Raw genomic sequence first — 24,295 nt, forward strand, 5'->3', positions numbered from 1 at the left:
ATTAGAGAGGCCTGTAATTGTCAACATGGGTAAACCTCAACCGTGAGAGACAGAATGTGGAAAAAACCCCCAGAAAATCACATTGTTTGATTTTTAAAGAATTTATTTGCAAATCATGGTGGAAAATAAGTATTTGGTCAATACCAAAAGTTCATCTCAATACTTTGTTATGTACCCTTTGTTGGCAATAACGGAGGCCAAACGTTTTCTGTAACTCTTCACAAGCTTTTCACACACTGTTGCTGGTATTTTGGCCCATTCCTCCATGCAGATCTCCTCTAGAGCAGTGATGTTTTGGGGCTGTCGTTGGGCAACACGGACTTTCAACTCCCTCCACAGATTTTCTATGGGGTTGAGATCTGGAGACTGGCTAGGCCACTCCAGGACCTTGAAATGCTTCTTACGAAGCCACTCCTTTGTTGCCCTGGCTGTGTGTTTGGGATCATTGTCATGCTGAAAGACCCAGCCACGTCTCATCTTCAATGCCCTTGCTGATGGAAGGAGATTTTCACTCAAAATCTCTCGATACATGGCCCCATTCATTCTTTCCTTTACACAGATCAGTCGTCCTGGTCCCTTTGCAGAAAAACAGCCCCAAAGCATGATGTTTCCACCCCCATGCTTCACAGTGGGTATGGTGTTCTTCGGATGCAATTCAGTATTCTTTCTCCTCCAAACACGAGAACCTGTGTTTCTACCAAAAAGTTCTATTTTGGTTTCATCTGACCATAACACATTCTCCCAGTCCTCTTCTGGATCATCCAAATGCTCTCTAGCGAACCGCAGACGGGCCTGGACGTGTACTGGCTTCAGCAGGGGGACACGTCTGGCAGTGCAGGATTTGAGTCCCTGGCGGCGCATTGTGTTACTGATAGTAGCCTTTGTTACTGTGGTCCCAGCTCTCTGTAGGTCATTCACTAGGTCCCCCCGTGTGGTTCTGGGATTTTTGCTCACCGTTCTTGTTATCATTTTGACGCCACGGGGTGAGATCTTGCATGGAGCCCCAGATCGAGGGAGATTATCAGTGGTCTTGTATGTCTTCCATTATCTAATAATTGCTCCCACAGTTGATTTCTTTACACCAAGCGTTTTACCTATTGCAGATTCAGTCTTCCCAGCCTGGTGCAGGTCTACAATTTTGTCTCTGGTGTCCTTCGACAGCTCTTTGGTCTTGGCCATAGTGGAGTTTGGAGTGTGACTGACTGAGGTTGTGGACAGGTGTCTTTTATACCGATAATGAGTTAAAACAGGTGCCATTAATACAGGTAACGAGTGGAGCCTCGTTAGACCTCATTAGAAGAAGTTAGACCTCTTTGACAGCCAGAAATCTTGCTTCTTTGTAGCTGACCAAGTACTTATTTTCCACTCTAATTTGGAAATAAATTCTTTAAAAATCAAACAATGTGATTTTCTGTTTTTTTTTTTTCCACATTCTGTCTCTCATGGTTGAGGTTTACCCATGTTGACAATTACAGGCCTCTCTAATCTTTTCAAGTAGGAGAACTTGCACAATTGGTGGTTGACTAAATACTTATTTGCCCCACTGTATATGGTCACTGGTTTTACAATGCACTGGTGAAAACTGTGAGTGCAGGGTGAAGCAAAAAAAGTGCTGGTGGAGCCCAGCCCTGGATCAGTGATGACTGGTATTCCTACCCTTCTTGATGATCTCAGTTTAACAGTGCTCTTCATTGAAAGACATCCTGGGATCGTGTGATATAATTGATATTAAAAAGCAATGTATGCCAAACTGAGTTTAAACAATTCCATCCTAAATAATTTTATTATCTTCATTACTTTTTTCTTCTTTTTCTGTCCTGCAGCCTCTCTTAGATATTGGTCTCTACCTCTTCAAGCTGACAAGTGCCATCGGGGCTCAGGTAAGCAAATTCAGGGCTAAGTTAAGACATAAACAATCAAACAAAAATAGGATTGGATTTGTGTGGGTATGTTTGCTCAAAAGGCTTGTACATATTCTCATAGTAGCACTATTAATAACTGCCACATTCTTGATTGAAAGCCTTCTTTCATGTTCCTTTTTAAAGAAAAAAGAAATTAAGAACGTGTCCTCTCTGACTCACTTTTTGTCTCCCACTGTTATCTTCTGTGTTTCCCGTGTGTATCTCACTCTTTGACTATGGAGCCATGCTTGTCCAAATGCACTGATTTAATTGCCTGAGTAGCATAATGTGATTTAATTGACAAAGCATACCATTTGCAGACCTGCCAACATGTACGAATTTTTCATACTTGGTACGCATTTTGAAGTATGCTTGTACGCATTGCTGTTCTCCAGGTACACATTTTGTTGTATCTTGCAGTTTGCCGGTTTCAGTTTCTATGCAAGTTCAATCTATGTGTCACCACAATTTTTGTATTGTTCCAATTATCAAAGTGACCTGTCATACCTTGCTGACACTTAGGGGTATTCCCCATCTGGGATACTATTTCTAAATAGAATTTTGATATGTGAAAACATTGTTTATTTAAGTTTTGTTATGAAGTGCATCTATTGTGTGAGAGCTGTCACTGGCTTTTATATCCAGGGTTAAATTTAAACAGTCTTTAAGTGCAGATGGGGAAGGTGTGCTGGTTGATTCTAACAGAGACAGCAGAGTGTGTTATGGAGACAGCGCTGTTTGCAGTGTGCTCTGTGCAGCGCACATTGTGTAGCGGTTGGCTGTCGTAATGGTGGGACAGTGCTGATGACATATTGGGCAGACTTTGACTTTCCATTTCAGCTTTTATCTTTCACAACTGAAAGGTGTTTATGGAATAGTTATGGCTCACTACAGGCACAAGAATAGATGTGGCATGAATTAACTAGGTAGCATTACCAGAATTAAGCTTAACTGAATATAAACTGAATGCATTGTGCTGATGGCGCACTTAAATCTAATTCGGCTCTTACAAATCCAGACCTGTGCACTCTCCAATGTTGACTTGCAGACTGTGTGCTCAAATAATTTTTCTTCAATACCTATTTATGCGTCTACATGCATATGAGAGTTGAGCCTTATTTTTCTGTCAGAACCCTAACCCAATTGAGTCAAGATTTTTAAGCGACCCTGACCATAACTCAACAGGCCTATTCCTATTCCTATTTCCTTCCTATTTTTTATACGTCCTAACCGCGCTATAGTCATCACTAATAATATTTCCATCCATCCATCCATTTTCGTCTGCTTATCTGAGGCCGGGTCGTGGGGGCAGGGACACCCAGACTTCCCTCTCCTCAGACACTTCCTCCAGCTCTTGGGGGAGGATCCCAAGGCGTTCCCAGGCCAGCTGGGCGACATAGTCACTCCAACGTGTCCTGGATCTTCCTCGGGGTCTCCTCCCGGTGGGACATGCCAGGAGGCAGGGAGGCGTCCTGGGGGCATCCGAAACAGATGCCCGAGCCACCTCAGCTGGCTCCTCTCGATGTGGAGGAGCAGCGGCTCTACTCCAAGCTCCTCCCGGGTGACAGAGCTCCTCACACTATCTCTAAGGGAGCGCCCCGCCACCTTGCGGAGGAAACTCTTTTCAGCCGCTTGTATCCAGGATCTTATTCTTTCGGTCATGACCCAGAGTTCATGACCATAGGTGAGGGTAGGTATGTAGATTGACTGGTAAATCGAGAGCATCGCCTTTCGACTCAGCTCTCTCTTCACCACGACAGGCTGATACAAAGACCGTATTACTGCGGCCGCTGCACTGATCCGCCTGTCAGTCTCAAGCTCCATCCTTCCCTCACTCGTTAACAAGACCCCAAGATACTTAAACTCCTCCACATGAGGCAGTAACTCTCCCCCAACCTGGAGGGAGAAAGCCACCTTTTTCTGGTCGAGAACCATGGCCTCGAACTTGGAGGTGCTGATTCTCCTCCCAGCTGCTTTACACTCGGCTGCAAACTGCCCCAGGACATGCTGGAGGTCCTGGCTCAAAGGAGCCAACAAGACCACATCATCCGTGAAAAGCAGAGATGAAATCCTGTGGCTCCAGAACCAGACTCCCTCCGGCCCGTGGCTGTGGAAATATTGTCCATAAAAATAATGAACAGAACCGGTGACAAATGGCAGCCCTGCCGGAGTCCAACCTGCACCAGGAACAGGTCTAACTTACTGCCGGCAATGCGAACTAAGCTCCTGCTCTGGTCATACAGGGACTGTACAGCCCTTAACAGAGCGCCTCCGACCCCGTACTCCCGGATCACCTCCCACAAAATGCCACGAAGGACACGGTCGAATGCTTTCTCCAAGTCCACAAAACACATGTGGACTGGTTGGGCAAACTCCCATGAACCCTCAAGCACCCTGCGGAGGGTATAGAGCTGGTCCAGTGTTCCGTGGCCCGGACGAAAACCGCATTGTTCCCTCTGAATCCGAAGTTCGACTATCGGCCGAATTCTCCTCTCCAGTACCCTGGAATAGTTTTTCCCAGGGAGGCTGGGGAGTGTGATCCCCTGATGGTTCAAACACACCCTCCGGTCCCCCTTTTTGAATAGGGGGACCACCACCCCGGTCTGCCAGTCCAGCGGCACTGTCCCTGACTGCCATGCGATGCTGCAGAGATGTGTCAATCAAGACAGCCCCGCAACATCCAGAGACTTGAGGTACTCAGGGCGGATCTCATCCAGCCCCGGTGCTTTGCCACTGAAGAGCTTCCTGACTACCTCAGTGGCTTCGGCTTGGGTGATGAATGAGTCAACCTCTGAGTCCCCAGCCTCTGCTTCCTCTATGGAAGGCATGTCAGTGGGATTGAGGAGATCCTCGAAGTATTCCCTCCACCGCTCGACAATGTCCCAAGTCGAGGTCAACAGCTCCCCACCTCCACTGTAAACAGTGTTGGCGGAGGACTGCTTTGCTCCTGATGCGCCGGATGCTTTGCCAGTTTCTTCTTCGAGGCCGACCGATAGTACTCGTCCATGGCCTCCCCAAACTCAGATGACACGACCACAAAGTCGATCATTGACCTCCGGCTTAGGGCGTCCTGGTGCCACGTGCACATATGGACACCCTTATGCTTGAACATGGTGTTCGTTATGGACAAACTGTGACTAGCACAGAAGTCCATTAACAAAACACCACTCTGGTTCAGATCGGGGAGGCTGTTCCTCCCAATCACACCCCTCCAGATAACACTGTCACTGCCCATGTGAGCGTTGAAGTCCCCCAGTAGAACGACGGAGTCCCCGGTTGGAGCACTCTCCAGTACCCCTCCCAGGGACTCCAAGAAGGCCAGGTACTCTGCACTGCTGTTCGGCCCATGAGCCGAGACAACAGTGAGACCTATCCCCGACTCGAAGGCACAGGGAAACGACCCTTTCATTCACTGGGGTAAACTCCAACACATGGCAGCTGAGCTGAGGAGCTATAAGCAAGCTCACACCAGCTCGTCACCTCTCACCGCAGGCAACTCCAGAATAGAAGAGAGTCAAGCCTCTCTCAAGGAGTTCGGTTCCAGAGCCCAGGCTGTGCGTGGAGGCGAGCCCGACTATCTCGAGCCAGTACCACTCAACCTCCTGCACCAGCTCAGGCTCTTTCCCCCCTCAGCGAGGTGACATTCCATGTCCCCATGGCTGGAGTCACCGTACGGGGATTGGGTCGCCGGGGCCCCCACCCATGACCGCCACCCAAATCACATCCCACCTGCCCCTTCTGAACCCTCCGGCGAGTGGTGAGCTCACTGGAGGGCGGGCCCACGTTGCTCTTTCGGGCTGTGCCCGGCCGGGTCCCATGAGCAGAAACCTGGCCACCAGGCGCTCGCCTGCTCACTAATCTTTGCTTTGGTCTGCTCTGTAATTATCCATGAAGTCAATATTTTCCTGTGTGGTTTTTGGTAGTTTTAAATATCACAGATGACAAGTTTTTGTGCATGTCCTCCATCCTTAGCTAGCCAAAACTACATGCATTTGACTGTCTGGAAATAACCAAATAACCTCTGTGTTGCACTTTTGGTGTAATCACACAAATACAAACCTTAGCACTTAACAGGACATATAGCCACAGCACAAACAGTAATTCAATCACTTAACAGTTTTAACTTATTTTTACACTGAACTATGATTATTTATTTTTAGGCCTATATTTTTAGTAAAAAAAAAAATAATAATAATAATAATAATAAATAGATAAATGTTTTCGTTGTTGTTTCATGTTGTTTCATGTAATTAAAACAAAAAGGAGGTAGGGGAGGTATAAACTTGTAAACTCTATAAATTAGAAACTCTTCCCTCATTACTGTCATCAGGTTCCCCAATTATGACTGAGTTTAAATCCTACATGTTGCCAAATAGATGCTTTTACTTTTGTCCACTGTCTACTGTGTAACACCAGGAACACACATTATTGTGTCAAACCTTGTGCAAGATTTAGATACATTTTTTATGAGGAAAAAAAATGCACTGTTAAAAACCAATATGCACAAATGTCAACCTGTCATGCTTTTACTTCATTGGATGATTGCCTTTTCATGGAGTCACACGTGTGTGCAAGGAGGGAGGGGGAGACAGAGCAATAGCAGGGAAGCAGGGAAAGGAAATGCAGCTGAACAAATACGCTGTGTTTTTAAGTAGCGTTAAAAGAAAATAAAAAATGAAATGCACTAGGTGGAGGTCAGTGTTGATTCTGTGGTGCACCACCACAAGTTATTCAATGTGTAGGAAACACTGGTAATTCAGAGGCCAGGTTGATACCCCAGTTCCTGTAGCCATTGCTGTGCTGTGAGTGTTGCCATGCAAAGGTACTTGATCTGCAAGATTGTTTGGGTAGTTGATGTTTGTATCATCAACATGTAGGGATGTATACTGTGGACCGGTACTTTTTGATACTGGCTCCTAATTGGGTCGGTACCAGGTTACCGTTAAGGTTTTTTTAACTTTTATTTTTTATGATTTTAAACCAGTTTTTGACATGGGTTGTTTTTGAATGTCTACTCAACCATAATGACTATAAACTTAACAACAAACTCTGTGACTTGACTTCGCAGAAACGAAACCGGGTGCCGCTGCTTCTGCTCTGCAGTCGTTAGCGTCAGCCGGGCTGCAAACTTTACTGGCTTTGTTACAGCAATCAAATACACTGCACTCCTTTAGCTTCATCCTATGCACGTGCTCCAAGTGTTTGGCGATGTTGCTTACCCCAAATTTCCACTGGATACTGTCCGCTGCATTACATCTTGTAAAGTCTATTTTTTAACTCAAATTACATGTTGTAGTATCGATAAGAGTAGCGATAAGGAGTATCGGTATCAGTATTGGTATCGATAAAATCCTAACAATATCCATCCCTATCAACATGGGAGTCAGAGTTTTCTCAGCATAACATTGCATTGTGACAGCAATCAGTGTTATTCACTTCACCTGTTCTATTGTTGTATCTCATTACTATAAATAGAGGCAAATGTATCATTTCTCTTCCTTTTTTCAACAAGGTTTTTTATTTTTGTTCTCTAAAAGTAGCTGTAAAGAGAAATGTATTTTATACATATTTTACCATGGTCTTTACCACAGATGCAACGCTCTGAGTGCTACACAGTGACATTTTTTTTTGTCCATCTCTCCTCCCCTAACTAGGGCCCAGCCATCATGATGGCCTACCTGTTGATCTCAGGTCTGTTCCTGACCAGACTGAGGAGGCCAATAGGCAAGATGACCGTCACTGAACAGCGCTACGAGGGAGAGTACCGCTATGTCAACTCCCGCCTCATTACCAATAGGTTAACACGCCGACAACTCCTTAAACCCTATGATGTAAAACTCTAAAACTGTTTACAGGAACACTTCACACATTTCTTTCTTTCTCTTTAGTGAAGAGATTGCCTTCTATAATGGGAACCTGAGGGAAAAACAGACCATTCATGCCACATTCAAGAAACTGGTGGGTAACAGTTCATTTTTTTGTCCTACAAGGTGAGAATATGTGTTGACAAAAAGTGTTCTCCTCCACAACTTCAGTAACTTTTGCCTATAACATCTAACTAAGATGCACGTGACTCAGCGGGACCTGTGTCCACAGCCCAGCGACGTGTTACTTGACATTGTCAGCCAATGTTGTTTTATGCATATGAGGCTGAAGAATGCTAAGTTACGGACCTGTGTTGTTGAGACGGCTATGTTGGTGAGCATTAGCTCTTAAGCTCACCATGCAACTGCTGCCTTACAACTGAGGGGACACACTGCCTTAAACTCTTAAGCAACAATGTCATCTTCCAATACAATGTTTAACTGTAGACATTGTCATAGACCAATTAGGCAGACATAGCCTAACCCTTCTAGGCGGTTCCTGGATGACAAAGGCATTGATGCCACTGACTGGCCCTCTCGTTCTGCTGAATTAAACTCCAATTGAGCACCTATGGGACATTATGTATTGGTGCATCCGAAACTGCCAAATACAGCCAGAGACTGTAGGAGCTCACTGATGCCTTGAATCCAGGTCTTGGAGAAAATCTCCAAGGACGTCATCTGCCGAGTGAGCAGGAGCGCAAACAGACATGTGGGGGCCATACACACTACTGAGACACATTATGAGTTGCCGTGATGAAATTCACAAAGGTGTGATTTACATTTTTCACTTTGATTTTTGGTGTGATTTAGCATCCAGCCATTAAAAGGGTTGATGCATGCATGAAAATCACTCACCTTTCAGCAAAATTCCCCATTTTGAAACCAAAATATGTGATCTACGGGAATCGTGTAGATGCGATGAGAAAATATTTTTCGGGGTGTGTGGGTATGGACGGGACATGGAGGCCACATAGACCGAAGAGACGCTAGCATCTCCTGGTTCTCAGCAGCTGTCCAGTCGCTCATATTGATGTCCGCAGGTGAAGTGATGGACTGACGTTCGGTTAAGGACGGCCAAATTGGCGGCTTGCTGTCCAGTTTAAAAACTTCTATTAACTATGCAAACAAGGGCAGCCATGCACTGCAGGCACACTGTCAAACAAAAGTGCACAAAAAGAAGGTGCAGGTCATGGCATCAACACACTGTAGCCAGCACCTTTCTTCCAAGCAGAGAGACAGCAACTTCTTCAAAGCCCATATTCATCTTGTCAAAACACACTCTTTAAGGGTTTGGTTTTTTCATTCTGTGGCAGATTGCACTGTTAAAGTTGTGCTCTTGTGCTTTTCATGAGACAAGTTGTCAGTCTCATTTCTTGTATGACATAATGTGACCATGTTTATTATACATTCATACTGTCTTGTAATTTTGCTTGAATTTTCTCTCAAAATGCATCAGATGGATGATTTAAATATGAAATATTCAAAACCCTAACCCCCCAAGTGGGGTCAAATTCTTCTCACCTTTTTCACCCCTGGTGCGTTTTCATGCCTGGGTTGATGATTTTGGTTTCCATTGACTGTTGTTATGTCATTTTGTTCTTAAAGGGATATTCCGGTGTAAGTTTAGTCCATGTTCGAACACACCCTGACACTGAGTCGACCCCCCCCCCCCCCGAAAGATAAAGTTTGTGGACCGCTAGCTTATGTAGTTTTAGCATCCTCAGAAATGACTGCACAACAATACACTGCTGTAAATGGGTCCAAGTGTAAATCGCCATCAAAAAACCACAAATAATGCTCAGAACAGTACCAAACTTCAGTAACATTACAAACAGGGTGGGGAAGCCCTGTGAATTGATTACCGAGTGCAGTAGAGTTCTGCAGCTCAGTGAATATCATTACTGCGGGACTCTACTGCACTCGGTAATCGACTCGCAGGGCTTCCCCAAAACAAGGAGGCTTCTCGGGTGGTGAGTTTGTTTATCTTTTCCGACAAAGCCGGCAATGATATCAAATGTTTGATGCCTTGAAATATGTCCTGGGACCCTGTTTCTAATTTTGCTTAACGGATGTATGATTACAGTGTCCTCTTTATTTTTTTTTTGGTTAAATGTATATGTCTGTATCTGTGTATGTATACACTGTATGCTCATAGTGACATTGCCATAGCCGTCTTTGTGTACAGTGTATTGGTACTTCTTAAATATAGTCTAAATTTGAGCATCAAAAATTTGATTATAATTTGAATATTCAAAATAATTATAAATTATCTTGGAATGGGATCATGGAGGCTGATTGACAGCACTCGTGCTTTCCCAACTTCAGAATATGAACATATTTTCCTTCTTCCAGGTGGACCACTTGCATAACTTCATATTCTTTCGTTTCTCCATGGGATTTGTGGACAGCATAATTGCCAAGTGTAAGTATTTGTATTCTTCACTTTAATTAACAAAATATAGGTAATATCTCTATATTTATTTGACTTGCTTTACCAAATCAAAGAAAAATAAATCTTATTAATTCATATTAAGCACATTATCACAACAGAACAAGAAGCAAACAAAAAACACATCCACTAGAAGGGCCCCAGAGAACACAGATATTCGCGAAGGACAGTAGTCCTCTCTGTGCAGGATGTCTGAATATATGTCTGAAATTATAAAAACTATGTTATATGGTTGTATCCAGCCTCATAGTCTCAGTAATGTATTTATGATTCTAAACGAGGAGTTTTCCACGTACCTTGCAATACCGTGCAATGTATTTATCAAGATTTTATTTTTGGTGAGAGTTTACTTGTTTCCCTGTGCACATTTCTGTTCTTTGATTTGCCTTGATAGCAGCTGCATTGATGAGTAAGGACCGTTGGAGTATGTCCAAGTGGACACTTGACAGTGAGAGGGCATGAGGCTAGGTTCTCCTGATGACATTGTCAGTAATCCACAGAAGTAGAATCATTTTTGTATATGCTAAAGCAAGATGATGCCAACTGTAAATCAACCCCCAAAATAGAAGACTTCTGAATGAATGTCTTTTTTCGAAAAAGTTTTGCTATAGTCTGTACACTCTATATACATTCACTGACAGACAGACAGACAGACCGACAGACAGACCAACAGACTCAAATTTCCCCTTGCCCCCCCTTTTTTAACTAGGCCTTTATTTTGATCTCCAACTACACACACAGACTTTTGTGACTGTTGTGGCATGCTTGTGACACAACGCTGTGACACTGTTGCTGCTGGTAAACAAAGTAGTGAAAAAGGCAATACTCTTTTTTTCTTTTTCCTCTGGCTATGTGACATGTTGAAATCTATAAAATGTATGTAAAAACAAGCAGTACAGTGTTTGTGTCAATCATAATTAATGAATTGTAGCCCACTCAAATCAAGAATTGCTATCTATTTTAACACTCTGTTCTTTGTTTTTCTGCACGCAGATATTGCCACTGTGGTGGGCTACCTGGTTGTAAGCCGGCCATTCCTAAACTTGTCACACCCCCGACACCTGCACAGCTCACACAATGAGTTGCTGGAGGTCAGAGAATACACACACACTCACACGCATGCACGTACGCGTGCACACACACACACACACACACACACACACACAAACACACAGAGCTTCTACTCCACCCAATTAATACAGGTTCACCTGCTTTGTTAGTCGAGTTTTTGTTGTCGTTTTAAATTATGCTGAGACAGGTGTGACGTTTGAGTGAAAATGTCGTACTATGAAAATGTTATGAAGTTGTGCTTTGGGACTGTGAAGTTTAAGTAATGTGACGGGACTTATAGGACTACTACCAAAGTGGGAGGATGCTCCTGAGGATGTCCCAGGCCCTGGGCAGGATTGTTCTTGCTGGCAGAGAGATGACCCGTCTCTCGGGGTGAGTGTTATCGATTATTATAATAAAAGAAAATAGATTAATAGCTAGAGCCAGGCAGCTCTTAAGGAGAGAGTTGGATGCAAAGACAAGCCTTCTGGAGGAATTTACACCAAGATTCAAATCACTTTGGGCTCTGATCCGGAGTTGTTCACTAACAGGAGGAGAATTTATGGATCACATCTTAACTTTTTGGATTCAAAAGTGGATTGAACATTGTTGGAAACCTTTGTTATGATGTAAATGCACAACTCAAATTAAATAGATAACGGGGCATTTTGAGACATTTTAGTGCAGAATTCTGACATATTGTATTTAAAAATAATAAATGTTCTGAATGTTTATGGGAATTACATTAACATTCTTTGAAGTGCTCCAATCAGGAAAAAAGTTCCAGAGTCAAAAAGGCCGAACAAAACCGGCTTACCTCAAAATTCCACCTTGATACGCGTACCTGCGTTATGGCTCCACAACGGCAGTGGAGCTGATAGGTTTCACTCTAGTCTATGTGTTATCTTCCACCGCTGCACTGCGTATCTGCTCCGTCCCAGCTCTGGCAGTCCAGAGCAGATACACAGGACTTCTATGTTTTTTGGCAGATACCGGAGCATGATGCAGCAATTCAGCCGAATTTGACAGCTAGCATGTCATGTCCATTGTCCAGCTGTGTCTGGACAAAATATTATTCTAATTTTGTTCACTCAATATACACATTATTTCAGAAATATAAACAACTCTGAAACAATTCCAACATCATCAACTGGTAACTTTAGAAAAACAATTACGATGCAGCTTCGATTCAGCCGTTCAGATTTTTTGATTAAAATGTATGTCCTTTGACAGATTTACAGCTCGTATCACTGAACTGATGAAAGTCCTGAAGGAGCTGAATGCTGGCAAATATGAACGCACTATGGTTTCCCATCCAGAGAAAGGTACATGATTCTTAACTGACAAAACATAGATGTCTTAGATAAGTGGAGCTGTGCAACCAACCTGATTTTGGAGTTATTCTGTTCATCTTAGAGTCAGACGATGCAGAGAAAATCTTATTGGTACCTGGAAGTGGTCAGATTATCAACAGAGATAACATCATCAAGTAGGTGTCTTTTCTGCACCTGAATATAACATCAGCATTTTTTTTTCTTTTGATGTTATTTTGATGAGTTCAGCTTTATAGGAACATTTCATTTATTTTGCAGATTTGACCATACCCCCCTTGCAACACCCAACGGAGACATCTTGATCAAAGACCTCACATTTGAGGTAAAATACTTTCTCTCTCATCGTTATATTTCACCCAGACAGGCTTACTATGATTGACTGAATAATTATGGAATTAATTTTGTTAGAAAAACTGAGCTGACATTTGGTTTAGTCTTTTTTCTCTTTTCTGTTTTTTCATTATATGGACAATTGCATGAATTTACACTTGAGAATTAAATTGAATGAGGCCAATTACATTCAAACATTGACATTTTTTCTCTTACCTCTGGAGGTGAGGTCTGGCACGAATGTTCTTGTTTGCGGACCAAATGGCTGTGGAAAGAGCTCGCTTTTCCGAGCGCTTGGAGAGGTGAGAAACCTTCCAGTAACAGTGACTAAATGGAAAGTAGAGTTCATCAATTTGGTCTGACAAATAATTTACTCATGCTCTATATGTATGTTTTTTTATACGTGTTTCTTAAGCTGTGGCCTCTATTTGGTGGACACCTGACAAAACCTGAGAGAGGGAAACTCTTCTACGTGCCACAGGTATAGATCTTGATTAATACAGTTGCTTGACAATAAGTCTCACACAGCTTTACCTGCATAAATGAATCTGAAAACAAAAAATAAGACAAAGATAAAGGACAAGTGATGTAAATGTTCACATTCCCCCTAAATATCCAACCTTTACACCAGGGGTTGCCAAACTACGGCCCGTGGGCCGACTCCGGCCCCCCATCGCCGCCCCCCACAATTTGAACCGGCCTTATGAGGCAATCCCCAAAAGTGGTCATGGCCTATTTGTTAAAATTGCTTTTTGGCAAATGATAACATGTCTGCATCTTGTATTTTGTTGATTTTATCAATTAAACTTGATACTTAATTATAAAAATGAACTATTCATATTTTCCGAATTTTCACGAGATCAAGCAGCGCAAGCGCAGAGAACTGTCAGTGTTCAGCAAAATGGCTAGCAGTAAGCGAAAAGTAGACAGAGAGTGCAGAGTTTTTAAAGAACAGTGGACCAACAATTATTTTTTCGTTCAGTGTAAGGACAGTGCAGTTTGTCTTGTATGTTGTGTGTTGGTGTTCAAAGAATACAATCTGCGTTGTCACTACGAAAGCCGACACAAAGAGTATGCTAGTTTGCAAGGGCAACCAAGAGAAGACCGGATTCAGAGGATGAAGAGGTGGTGTCCCGACAAGAAGGATGCGCTCAACGCGGTGAGTCTTTCCGCAATACTATGACCAGGCGAACCGAAGATTTGGGGGGCAATGTATATGACCAGCTGCATGGGAAAGCGTCAGAATTTGAGTTTTTTGCTTTCACTAAAAAGTCTCAAAGGAACAACGACAGGAGAGGATATTTTTGTCCAAGTTTGCAAAACGATGGATGACTTCGATCTACACTGGTCTAAATTGGCCAGCATCACCACTGATGGCGCACCTAGCATGGTTGGTACAACGAGGGGGCTAGTTGGGCGCTTGAGCCGCGAATTCAAGGAACGAGGTCTCACCCCCCCACTACAAGTCCACTGTCTAATTCACCAGCAAGCACTATGCTGCAAAGTTCTGAGGTGGGCGTCTGTCATGAAGGTGGTTGTGCACTGTGTCAACTACATCCGGAAAAATGTGCTGAAACACAGACTCAAGCTCGGAGAGAAAGGCCTGGAACTGTCTGCTTACTGAGATGTTCTGTACTACGCAGAAATCCGATGGTTAAGTCGAGGCAGAGTGTTGCGCCGTTTCTACGACCTGCTACCTGAAATCAACACCTTCCTCCAGTCTAAAGGTGAAATGGTACAAGAGCTGACCGATCCAGAATGGAAATGGCACCTCACATTTTTAACTGATGTGACTGAAATGCTGAACCACCTTAACGTGCAGCTCCAAGGCAAAGGGAAGCTAATTAGTGACGTATTCCCACATCAAAGCATTCAAGGTCAAACTAGTGCTACTTGTGCAACAGGTCCAAAAGCTGGACTTCACGCATCTCCCTGCCACCCAAAGCTACTGCGCTGAGAAACCAGCTTTCCCGTTACCAGTCGAAAAGTGCAAGGATGCGCTGGAAATGCTGCAGCGAGAGTTCAGAGCATGTTTCTGCGAGCTTCATGTCAACGGTTAAGGAATACGCTTGTTCCAGAACCCTTTTGCTGCCAACATAAATGATGCCCTTCCTTCTCTTCAGTTTGAACTATCAGAGTTGCAGAATTGTGATATCCTTAAAGACGCATTCAAGCCTGACCGTCTTATTGAGTTCTATGCAGCGCTTCCTGAGGAAAACTACCCAAACAACAAACAACATGCTATGAAGATGTCCACGGTTTTTGGCAGCACCTACATCTGTGAGCAAACCTTTTCTTGTATGAAGCAAACCAAGAATCCAACAAGGAGCAAACTCACAGATGAACACTTGCATCAGACCTTGAGACTGGCTACCACTAGACTGCAACCAGACATTGAACTTCTCACCAGCCAGAAGCAAGCACACAGCTCACACTGATAAGGTAAGCGCACTGATTTTGACAATTACTGATTTTAATTTTGATAAATAATACATTTGAAATATGACTGCTATTTTAATTTGCTACATATTTTGTAAAATTATGTCACAGAGAAAAACAGACAGCAATATGTCTTGTCATTTACTGAATATGGTGCTTCTTGTGTTCAATCTGTCATCCCTCCTTGCCAGGGCTCCAGAAGGCACCCTGGAGTGAGGAGAGGAGACTGCTGTTGCTGACCCCTTTCCAAAGACAGCACAATTCATCAACAAGTACAAATCCAGCTCACCTATACTACTGATTTTTATTCCCGTTGTTCTGTATTATTGTTGTGCTTTAGTTTTGACTTGTAAATGGCCTACTGCTCATTTCATTTTCACTTTGACCTAAAAAAATGTTTACTGAACATATTCACCTGGATAGGCATAAGAGCTGGCTAGTTGCTCTGTCACCCATATTGTCATGATTTCACTGTTTTGTGTATTTATTTTATAGGCCTCTTTATTTGACCTTTATTAAGTGCTGTACACAATTATTATTAATATTATTAATAATATCAACAGGCCTACCTACAATTTATCATATTTCACTCAACTCTGCCAGTGTCAATCACCTCAACTAGGCAGATGTGTCTTACCTTTGATGTTATTTTATATTAGAAAATAAATAAATGGAATATCTGTGGTATTTCAAATTAAAACAATGTGTGAAGACTTGATTAATACTTTTGCAAACCACTAGTAAAGATAAACAAATATGTGCCAGGAATCAAGTGTTGATATAGTAGTGTGGATGGCTGTGCCAGGCTAGTAATCTTTACTACACAATGAGGCCTGCTGATGATGATTTTTGTCTGGGTCATACAATTCTATGTTAGCTGACCCGATCCCGGCCCCCCATCACAGTCAAGAACGACATTGTGGCCCCCAGAGAAAAAAGTTTGGTGACCCCTGGTTTACACTATATTCACTTTGCTTGGTACATTAGAACAGAAGACTAAATGCATGTCCCCTGCAGTTGCCATACCCAAGTTATTTCTTCCGTACAGTTCACGTTGATACGCAAGAATTTTGCACATTTTCAAGCAATTCTTATCACATTAGTTATAATCTTGTTATATGTGCAACCATTTTATGTCAACATTAAACCTAATCCAAAAGACCAGTATTGTAAGTCATGATGCCCAAATTTAACTTTTAAAATGAGGCAAGGTTAAACCCTCTTTTTTTATGTGGGAGCAGAGAACTTTGAGTCTTACTCAAATTCTGAAAACTCATGTCCAAGAATTTGAATAGAGACACAAAACAGCCATAGGAATCTCTCTATAAACGCAAGGAATCTCTGTCTGTGTGTGTGTGTGTGTGTGTGTGTGTGTGTGTGTGTGTGTGTGTGTGTGTCTGTTCCTCGAAGATCTCTGCGGATCAGGATCAGACTGACCCGAGAGTTTCAACATGGCTGCTGCTTGGTTCAAGGGTGTGCCAAGTTGGATTTGTTTGGACTGCAATACCATTAATAAATTTTTTCAAAAATGCTTTACAAATTCCACGAGCATTGTCCACCGGAGCCACCACAGTCACATGTGCACCAGAGCCAATCACTGCACACCGTAGCCACGTGTGCACCAGAGCCAGTCACTGCAGAGCTCACTTCCACGACATACCTTAAAAAACAAGCAGATTTAGACCTGCAGTGCAGCAAGCTGGAGCATGATTTTGCTGGCGGTTCTGTCCTGTTCTGTGCATCTAAATTGACTGTTGTGGATTAATGAGACTAAATGAGTCCGGACCGAGTCTGTTCTGGTCTGAGGAAACCGGACTTATAATGTCCACCACGCTTTTTCGCGAACATTGCCGTCACGTTTGTTTTGTGTCAGGTGCAGGAAGAAATAGTTAAAATGGGCTTTTGTCACAAAAGTGTCTGCAAGCAGCAAGTTTGGTTGTTAGGTAACAGGAAGTTGTGGGAGGGACGGAGGCGGATGAATGACAGGCAACGACGGTCGGTGTAGAGACAGCCAGCCATATTGAGAGTTGAGAGATTTGTGACATTTAACGTGTTTGGAGTGTGTAGTTATTGTGTTATGTAGTGGAGTCGTTTTTTTTGTTTAATGAGTCAAAACAATGAGGAGATGCTGAATGTGGAGTGGGCAGTGCAGCTCTTCATTCAGCTGGAAGGAGCTCAGGCAGACCTGAGCATTGCCTGCATTTAAATGTAAATAGTTACATATAACTTTGTACATTTTTAAAATGCATGCACATATTTAGCAAACATCAATTTATATTTGCATTTTAAGTAATAAAACATTACTTACTTACTTACTTACACATCTACTTTATGAATCTTGACTGTGTTTGACTGGTTGATGTATATAAGAACACAGAACATTTATTAACATGGAATACTAACTGATTGTGTTGGCAAGTGAGGACTTATTCCACTGTTACACCCCAAACACACCCTTGAACAATGTTCACAATGCCTCAATACTGCCACTTTGTGCCCTGCACCTTGCTTTTCGCCTGGATTATCTGTCATGCAACTAGCAAAGGGGAGTTAAATTCATTGTTTTCATTGACTTAAAATCACTTTTTTATTCAATTATGTATTTGGCCTTTTGTCCCTTCAAAAAATTAATAGCACCAAAGGCCAAGTTGCCTTGCCCCAAAAATGATGAAATTACAGGTATGCTTCCTCGAGAAATAAGTGTATAGTAGTTATCTGTGTAACTGAGAAGAATAATTACATAAATATCTAAAGCCTTCCTTTGACCATCTAAATTTTACCTCATCTTAATGCCATCTCAGTGCCAGCATATACAGTATATAGTAGTCTGCCCCCTACCCCACCATTATGGTACCTTTTTCTTCCCTTACCAGGATGGATATTATTGCTTTAAAAAGTGAAACTGTCTTATTTAGGGCATTGATATTTACTAGTGCATTGCCCATAGGAAGCATGTATACCTATTGAAAAGTGGTAGGTTAAGTAGTTTTTTCATGGATGGCCAAATGAGACTGAAGGTGGGACGTCAGGGATATAATTTGCTGTTTTTAACTACTATTGATTTTATCATTTTATTTCACCTTAAAAACTATTTACCTTGCCGTATTTGGTGTCATTATTTCCAGCACATCCTCACGTGTGTGACCATACAGTTATTTTCTAATTTTGACATACTATATTAACACTATGGACCTAAAATCACAAAATAACATAAAATCAGAGTAGCAAAAACTTGTGAAAACCACAAATATGTTTAACGAACCAGTTGTATTAGTTACAATGCAAATAGAAATTGTTTGCTAAATATGTGCATAAGTTTTTGAAATTTACAAAGTTATATGTAACTATTTGCAATTAAATACAGGCACTGCCTCAGGCTCAGGGCTTCTCAGCTCATTCCTGCCTGTTCCACATCCAGCAGTCTCCTCCTTGTTTTGACTCGCAACACAAAAAAACGACTACAACTACACACTAAACACACTTCACTAAACACTATATAACACACTATACACTCCAAACATGCTATATGTCGCAAATCTCTCAACTCTCAAAACTCGCTGTCTCTGTCACTGTCTGTGTCACCGCTGGCATCCCTCCCACAACTTGCCCTGTTCCTCAGCAACCAAACTTGCTGCTTGCGAGACAGTTCTTGTCATGGTCAATCAGGATCCATTTTGGGGTTGATTACAGTGCAGCACCTTCCGATGTAGGGAACAAGGGCTTGGCCATATGGTTAGACTGTGATGACTGTTGTTACTTTTACAAAATATTAACAGAAAACCTGTTGTGTTTGTCCAGAGACCCTACATGACTCTTGGCTCTCTGAGGGACCAAGTCATCTACCCTGACACCTATGAGGAACAGAGGAGAAAAGGCATCTCTGATCAGGTGGGAGACAAAACACACTTCCCATTCACTTCCATCATTTGTGTTAATAAAAAAATACCTTTACTTGTCTTACCATTTCTTGTGTTCAGGTGTTGAAGGAATACCTGGACAATGTTCAGCTTGGTCACATCTTGAACAGGGAAGGCAGCTGGGACTCAGTCCAGGACTGGATGGACGTCCTTAGCGGAGGAGAGAAACAGAGGATGGCTGTAAGAATTCTGTCACTCTTTGTCAACAAGCTGCCTAAGAAAAATGACACAGGGATTGGTTTACATTACTGAAAACACAAGATAGACCAGCGATTCAGCAATTTTTTAGACTTACTATTCTGCCTAGGGTAGTGGGGGGCTATCCCAACTCATATTCATACCTCATACATGTTGTTGCTTTTTCACTCGTGTGAGTAAACAAAGTTTAAAATGTAATCCACTGGCAGGACCATCTCACCGTGTGGTGATGATTTGAACCATCTCTTCTCTACCCCCAGTGATAGTAACCAGTTACAGATAGTGTCCGACCGACAGGGATTTTTTGGCCTGATAACGATAGCTGATATTACAGGGGGTGCAATAACCGATAGCCGATATGCAAGTTATTAATTATGCGGGAGATCTTGGCTGGGGACACTTTTGAACAGGGCAATGAAATGTGGCCTATAATTGTTGTTCCATGTTGTTTTCATGTTTACAGTTGCTTACTTCATGAACTAACTTACCATGGCTTGTGGAAAAGGGCAAAAAGTCTGCTGGTTGATCGGCTGACTGGTCAGGTGGTCGGGGGGTTTCGTGGTGTAGAGTGGGGGAGGGACTAAACTGAAATGTGAGCTGAGCCAAAGTCTCTGGCTGAGCTCAGTGCGCCCCACTGGACAAAATAAATCAGTACCCCAGCGCGTGCTTTTGTCATTGTCACACTTTTTTTTCTATCGGCGCAACATTTCACCGATACGATAGAACCCCCGATAGAAATTGGGCAGTTCTATCGGGCCCCGATATATCGATGGCTGATAATCGGTCGGTCACTAGTTACGGATAATACAAATTTTGTTTAATCCAATGAAGAGGTTGGGAGATCAAGCATTAAGAACCCACTGTGTCATTTTAACTGAGGTGGTTCTTTTAGCAAAAATAAGAACTTTGGGAACCATAATAGGTTATTAATTGGGCCCCTATGCTAAACTTTTTATTACCATATTTACATGTTGTACCATATGCTACGACATGTAACTTATTATCCTGTTGTTGCAGCTTTTTCTCTGCTGAGCTCCTCCACACACACACACACACACACACACACACACACAATTAGACACAGGGAGCAAAATGTCAACATGTCTGTTAAAAGCTAGGGTCTGTAATGCTGTTCAGAAACACATTTTGTTATACTGGGCGAAGTGGTCCTGCTATCCTCAGAGTAGTCAATACATTATGTATTCAGAAAAAGGAACGAAAATAATCAGACCTCTGTGGCAGCTGCAGGACTGAGAAAAAGCTGACCAATCCATGCTATTCGGCCCGAAAATAGAAAAAGATGCCTTCATGTCTCGTTCTGCCTGCGCCCCCCTCTGTCCCTCCCTCTTCCACGCGTGCACACTTACGTTTCACTGATGCTGGAAATATTCAGGACACTCTTCTGCAGAAACACAAAGTTGCAGGAGAAAAAAATTTGGTTACCATGGCAGAGGAAATGCAGCCAGGCTTACTTGTAACAGCTCACCCTGCTAAAAAGGCAAGGAAAAGAAAGTCTGAGGCAGAAAAGGCTGTAACGAAAAAGGCTCTGGATAAAGAAAGAAGTCAGACCCGAGTCAACATCGGTGCAACATTTGAGCGGTGGAGACAACTGGGGCACGTCAAGGGCTGTTTGTAGCTCATTAGCTTCTTTGTGTGTTGTTTGTAGCTGAGAATGAGAATGGCTAATGAGTCGGCCAAATTTCCACTGGATACGGTACGCTGTGTTGCAGCTCTGATCCGGTTCTGCTCCGCCTTCCGGCGATCCTCACTGGTTGCAGTTTGAGTCTGACACTGTGCAGTACAGTAGACAGCTGGCCTCACAAGGCCGAGGAGTTCCCGCGATAATCACATAATCAGTTGTGGCCACAGTTATAGGTATGTGTTATAAAAACAACAACACGAGTGTTCCCGACCGAAGGATGAGCAGAAGAGATTGTGTTTGTCTCTTTTTTGAGATTTGTGTGCTCCATGCTAAATGCAGCTGAATAGCTGCGTCGTGCTCCAGCATCTCCTTCTCCCTGCTGAGTCCCACTGCCAGTTGCGCGTTCAAGTTTGTGGGGGTGTGGCTGTGGACAGAGCACTGACGGGATTGGGGGGTGTTACGGCCCCAAACTGAACACAACCAAAGACTCGAACAAAAAGAGGCCAGTAACATATAAAGGACACCGACTCAACACAGTCAAGTTTAAATGTTTTTATTTAACAAAAGAAAAAGGCAAGAGTTCCTGGCCAAACTGAAAAAAAAGAGAGAGGAGACCCCAGACCAGCCATGACCGTCGCATCTGGGGAATCCTCCCAACTAAAGCTGCCTAATCAACTACTAAACCTACTTAGAGAAAGAAAACAAAAAGATACGAAAACAGGACTACCGGGAACTCAAACCCAGATTAAAACAACAAAGCCCTGGCACTCTAACAGGCCAGGGAACTAAACCCAAACTCAAATCAACAACAAAGTAGAAAACAGCAAAAGACTGTGAGGCCAGCGCCGCCTCCCTCCTCCTGCAACACACCTGTAATGAGAGAGAGAGAGAGCGAGAGAGCAACGCCCTGATACTGCCTCCTTTTACCTGCTCAGGTGATTGCCCACACCTGAGCTCAGGAAGGCAGAGCAGGGCGGAGACAGAGGACACACACACACATAGGGCACTAACTTGGCCACACGTAACAGGGGGCAATGGAACTTAGAAGAGGTGTTACTTTCAAATCTTGCTATAGCTCTCCAGGATAGTAGACCCTAGCTTTAACAAGTATAAACATGTCTATATTTAGAGAGCGATATTTTAGCTTGCCCTGTCTGCAGTTTCTCATCCACCATTGGTATGTGTTACAAAAGCATGGCATGCTAGCTTGGCTATAACTAACTGTTACAGATAAGCTACTACTAAAAGAAAGTTGCCTGTTTCTAGTCTAACTGTTCAGCTTAGTTTGCTGCTTATTGGTATCATAGAATTTGGAAAATGTATTTACTTAACTGCTGGCTAAGACAAACTAGCTTCTCTCTCTATCAAAGCAGGCAATAAATTACGTCAGCAAGGGAGCAGGGCTTATTTCAATGACCCTCATTCTTTGTAAATTTCACTCATGTTGTGTTTTCAGATTTTTATCTTTTTTTTTTTTTTTTTTTTTATTTTAGGTTTTGTTTCCTAAGAGACATTATCAAGTTTATAGTGACGTTGCTGTTGTAAACACAGTGTTTTTCCCTAGGATGGAGTTGTAGCAGCAGAGGTGTCACACAACATGCAAATTATTTTTTGTCAGGGAGGTGTCAGTGTGTCTGTGGGCAACAGAGGGAATCAGTGGTACAAATGAGGTCTGGTCAGTCTTTCAAACTCGTCTGAAATAGGGATGTCCTGATCCAATCTGTTGGATTGGGATCCTAACTTAAATCCGATTTGTCGGATCAGGATCAGGGCCGATATGGGCATTTTTCCACTGATCAGAATCAGCACCTTGAACGTGAACCCAGGCCTGAAAGCAGTCCAACAGTGACATTAACGTCTGCAATACGACCGTTTTGCAGAGCTACATTTAATACTACTCATTTGATGCGGGTGATGATCACTCGAGAGTACAGGCAAAGACACTGAAGCAGCAAACGCTCGCGGATACTTTCAAAATGTAAGAGAATTGTCCATGACACCGTAACATGGCCAAAAATATTACAGAGAAGGTGACTTAATTAATCGCTCTGGATAACCAACTAATCTCCGTGGTAGAGGATCAGGGTTTTGCACAGTAAGGCCTTTCTCCAGGATGAAGAAATCAACATGGATCTTCCAAATGTTGCTTTAACTATTTCGCTGATTAGTGTTTCCTAATATATTCTCAACAAATGATTATGATATGTTGATTAAAGAAAAGAGACAGTTTTTCATAGCATTTCACTATGGCATTACTGTTTGCTCAAAAACAATTTTACCACGAAAACCTGATCTCAGGGCTATGAAAAGGCAGAGGCAGTTTTGAACTGTATTATGTCCTGGTGGTGAGGGGTGACACATAACGATGGGGCAACAGACATTGACACAAGACCAGCCCTCACCCTCAATGACCTCAAAAACATTGCGCCTGTTAAGCATTAACAGAGGTGGCTTTCACCAGATCTTCTGACATGATGTTAACAAAACTCCCCCTGAATTTGGTCTTTTTTTAGAATAATGTATTTTTTAAGAAGCATTACATTTGTCATGAAAAAGAACTGATAAGAATATAGACAGAGTACAGACCCGATAAGTTAGTATTGATAAAATCATAACGATACTCTAAACCACAAAGAAGCAGTCTGTGGTTGGTCATTTTGAATGTCAATTAAAATGTCTGTTTCAGATCAGATAAGTAGGCCGCTATTGAACATGTCAGATAACACTGTTGGCCATCATATTGGCTGAGGGTCAAAAACATTAAGCCAAAATACTTATGGTGTGTCATTGGGTTTACAAAGTTTATTATTAAAGTCTTTTTAGAGGTAACGTTTTAACAAGAATAAGTCCTGCAAGTGCTGTGTGGTGTGACCAAAAATGTATATCACGGTATTTTTCAAAATGGTTTCAGGGTATATGACGGTATTTTTTTTTTCATGCCTAATCAGGTGTTCACAGCATTTTCTACTGGTTGTGAGAGGAATTATTAGCCCCTGTTAGATAGAAAAGGCAGCATATTTGCTGCAAGATAAAGGCTGCACTCTGCCACTCTGTCTAAGAGGGCTTTTAATTTGAAAGTAGCGACTGTTAGTAGCTTGCTGCTACAACAAGCTGACAGCTACAGAGACCATGGAGATGCTAGCATTTCCCGGATCTCAGCAGCTGTCC

At 42.7% G+C, this 24,295-nt stretch overlaps 1 protein-coding gene across 3 annotated transcripts in view; it reads left to right on the forward strand.

The window, feature by feature from the left end:
* The window catches only part of LOC119008525 (ATP-binding cassette sub-family D member 3-like), a 43,778-nt gene that overhangs the window by 14,411 nt on the left and 5,072 nt on the right, over nt 1-24,295 (forward strand). Inside the window, exons 8-20 of one of the 3 annotated variants that reach the window (XR_005071444.1) lie at nt 1,824-1,880; nt 7,556-7,698; nt 7,790-7,859; nt 10,121-10,190; nt 11,211-11,308; nt 11,569-11,660; nt 12,501-12,592; nt 12,684-12,756; nt 12,860-12,923; nt 13,156-13,233; nt 13,347-13,412; nt 13,563-15,373; nt 15,562-16,685. Coding sequence is in view for 2 of the 3 variants with exons in the window: in XM_037078912.1 (XP_036934807.1) it covers nt 1,824-1,880; nt 7,556-7,698; nt 7,790-7,859; nt 10,121-10,190; nt 11,211-11,308; nt 11,569-11,660; nt 12,501-12,592; nt 12,684-12,756; nt 12,860-12,923; nt 13,156-13,233; nt 13,347-13,412; nt 19,169-19,258; nt 19,348-19,467 (1,113 nt within the window). In the remaining variant the exon portion in view is untranslated. Of the gene's footprint in view, nt 1-1,823; nt 1,881-7,555; nt 7,699-7,789; nt 7,860-10,120; nt 10,191-11,210; nt 11,309-11,568; nt 11,661-12,500; nt 12,593-12,683; nt 12,757-12,859; nt 12,924-13,155; nt 13,234-13,346; nt 13,413-13,562; nt 16,689-19,168; nt 19,259-19,347; nt 19,468-24,295 lie in introns of those variants that run through there. The other 2 variants (XM_037078912.1, XM_037078913.1) reach the window with 2 other exon arrangements.

The sequence above is a fragment of the Acanthopagrus latus genome, chromosome 19, assembly GCF_904848185.1.
Source record: "Acanthopagrus latus isolate v.2019 chromosome 19, fAcaLat1.1, whole genome shotgun sequence".
NCBI lineage: Eukaryota > Metazoa > Chordata > Actinopteri > Spariformes > Sparidae > Acanthopagrus > Acanthopagrus latus.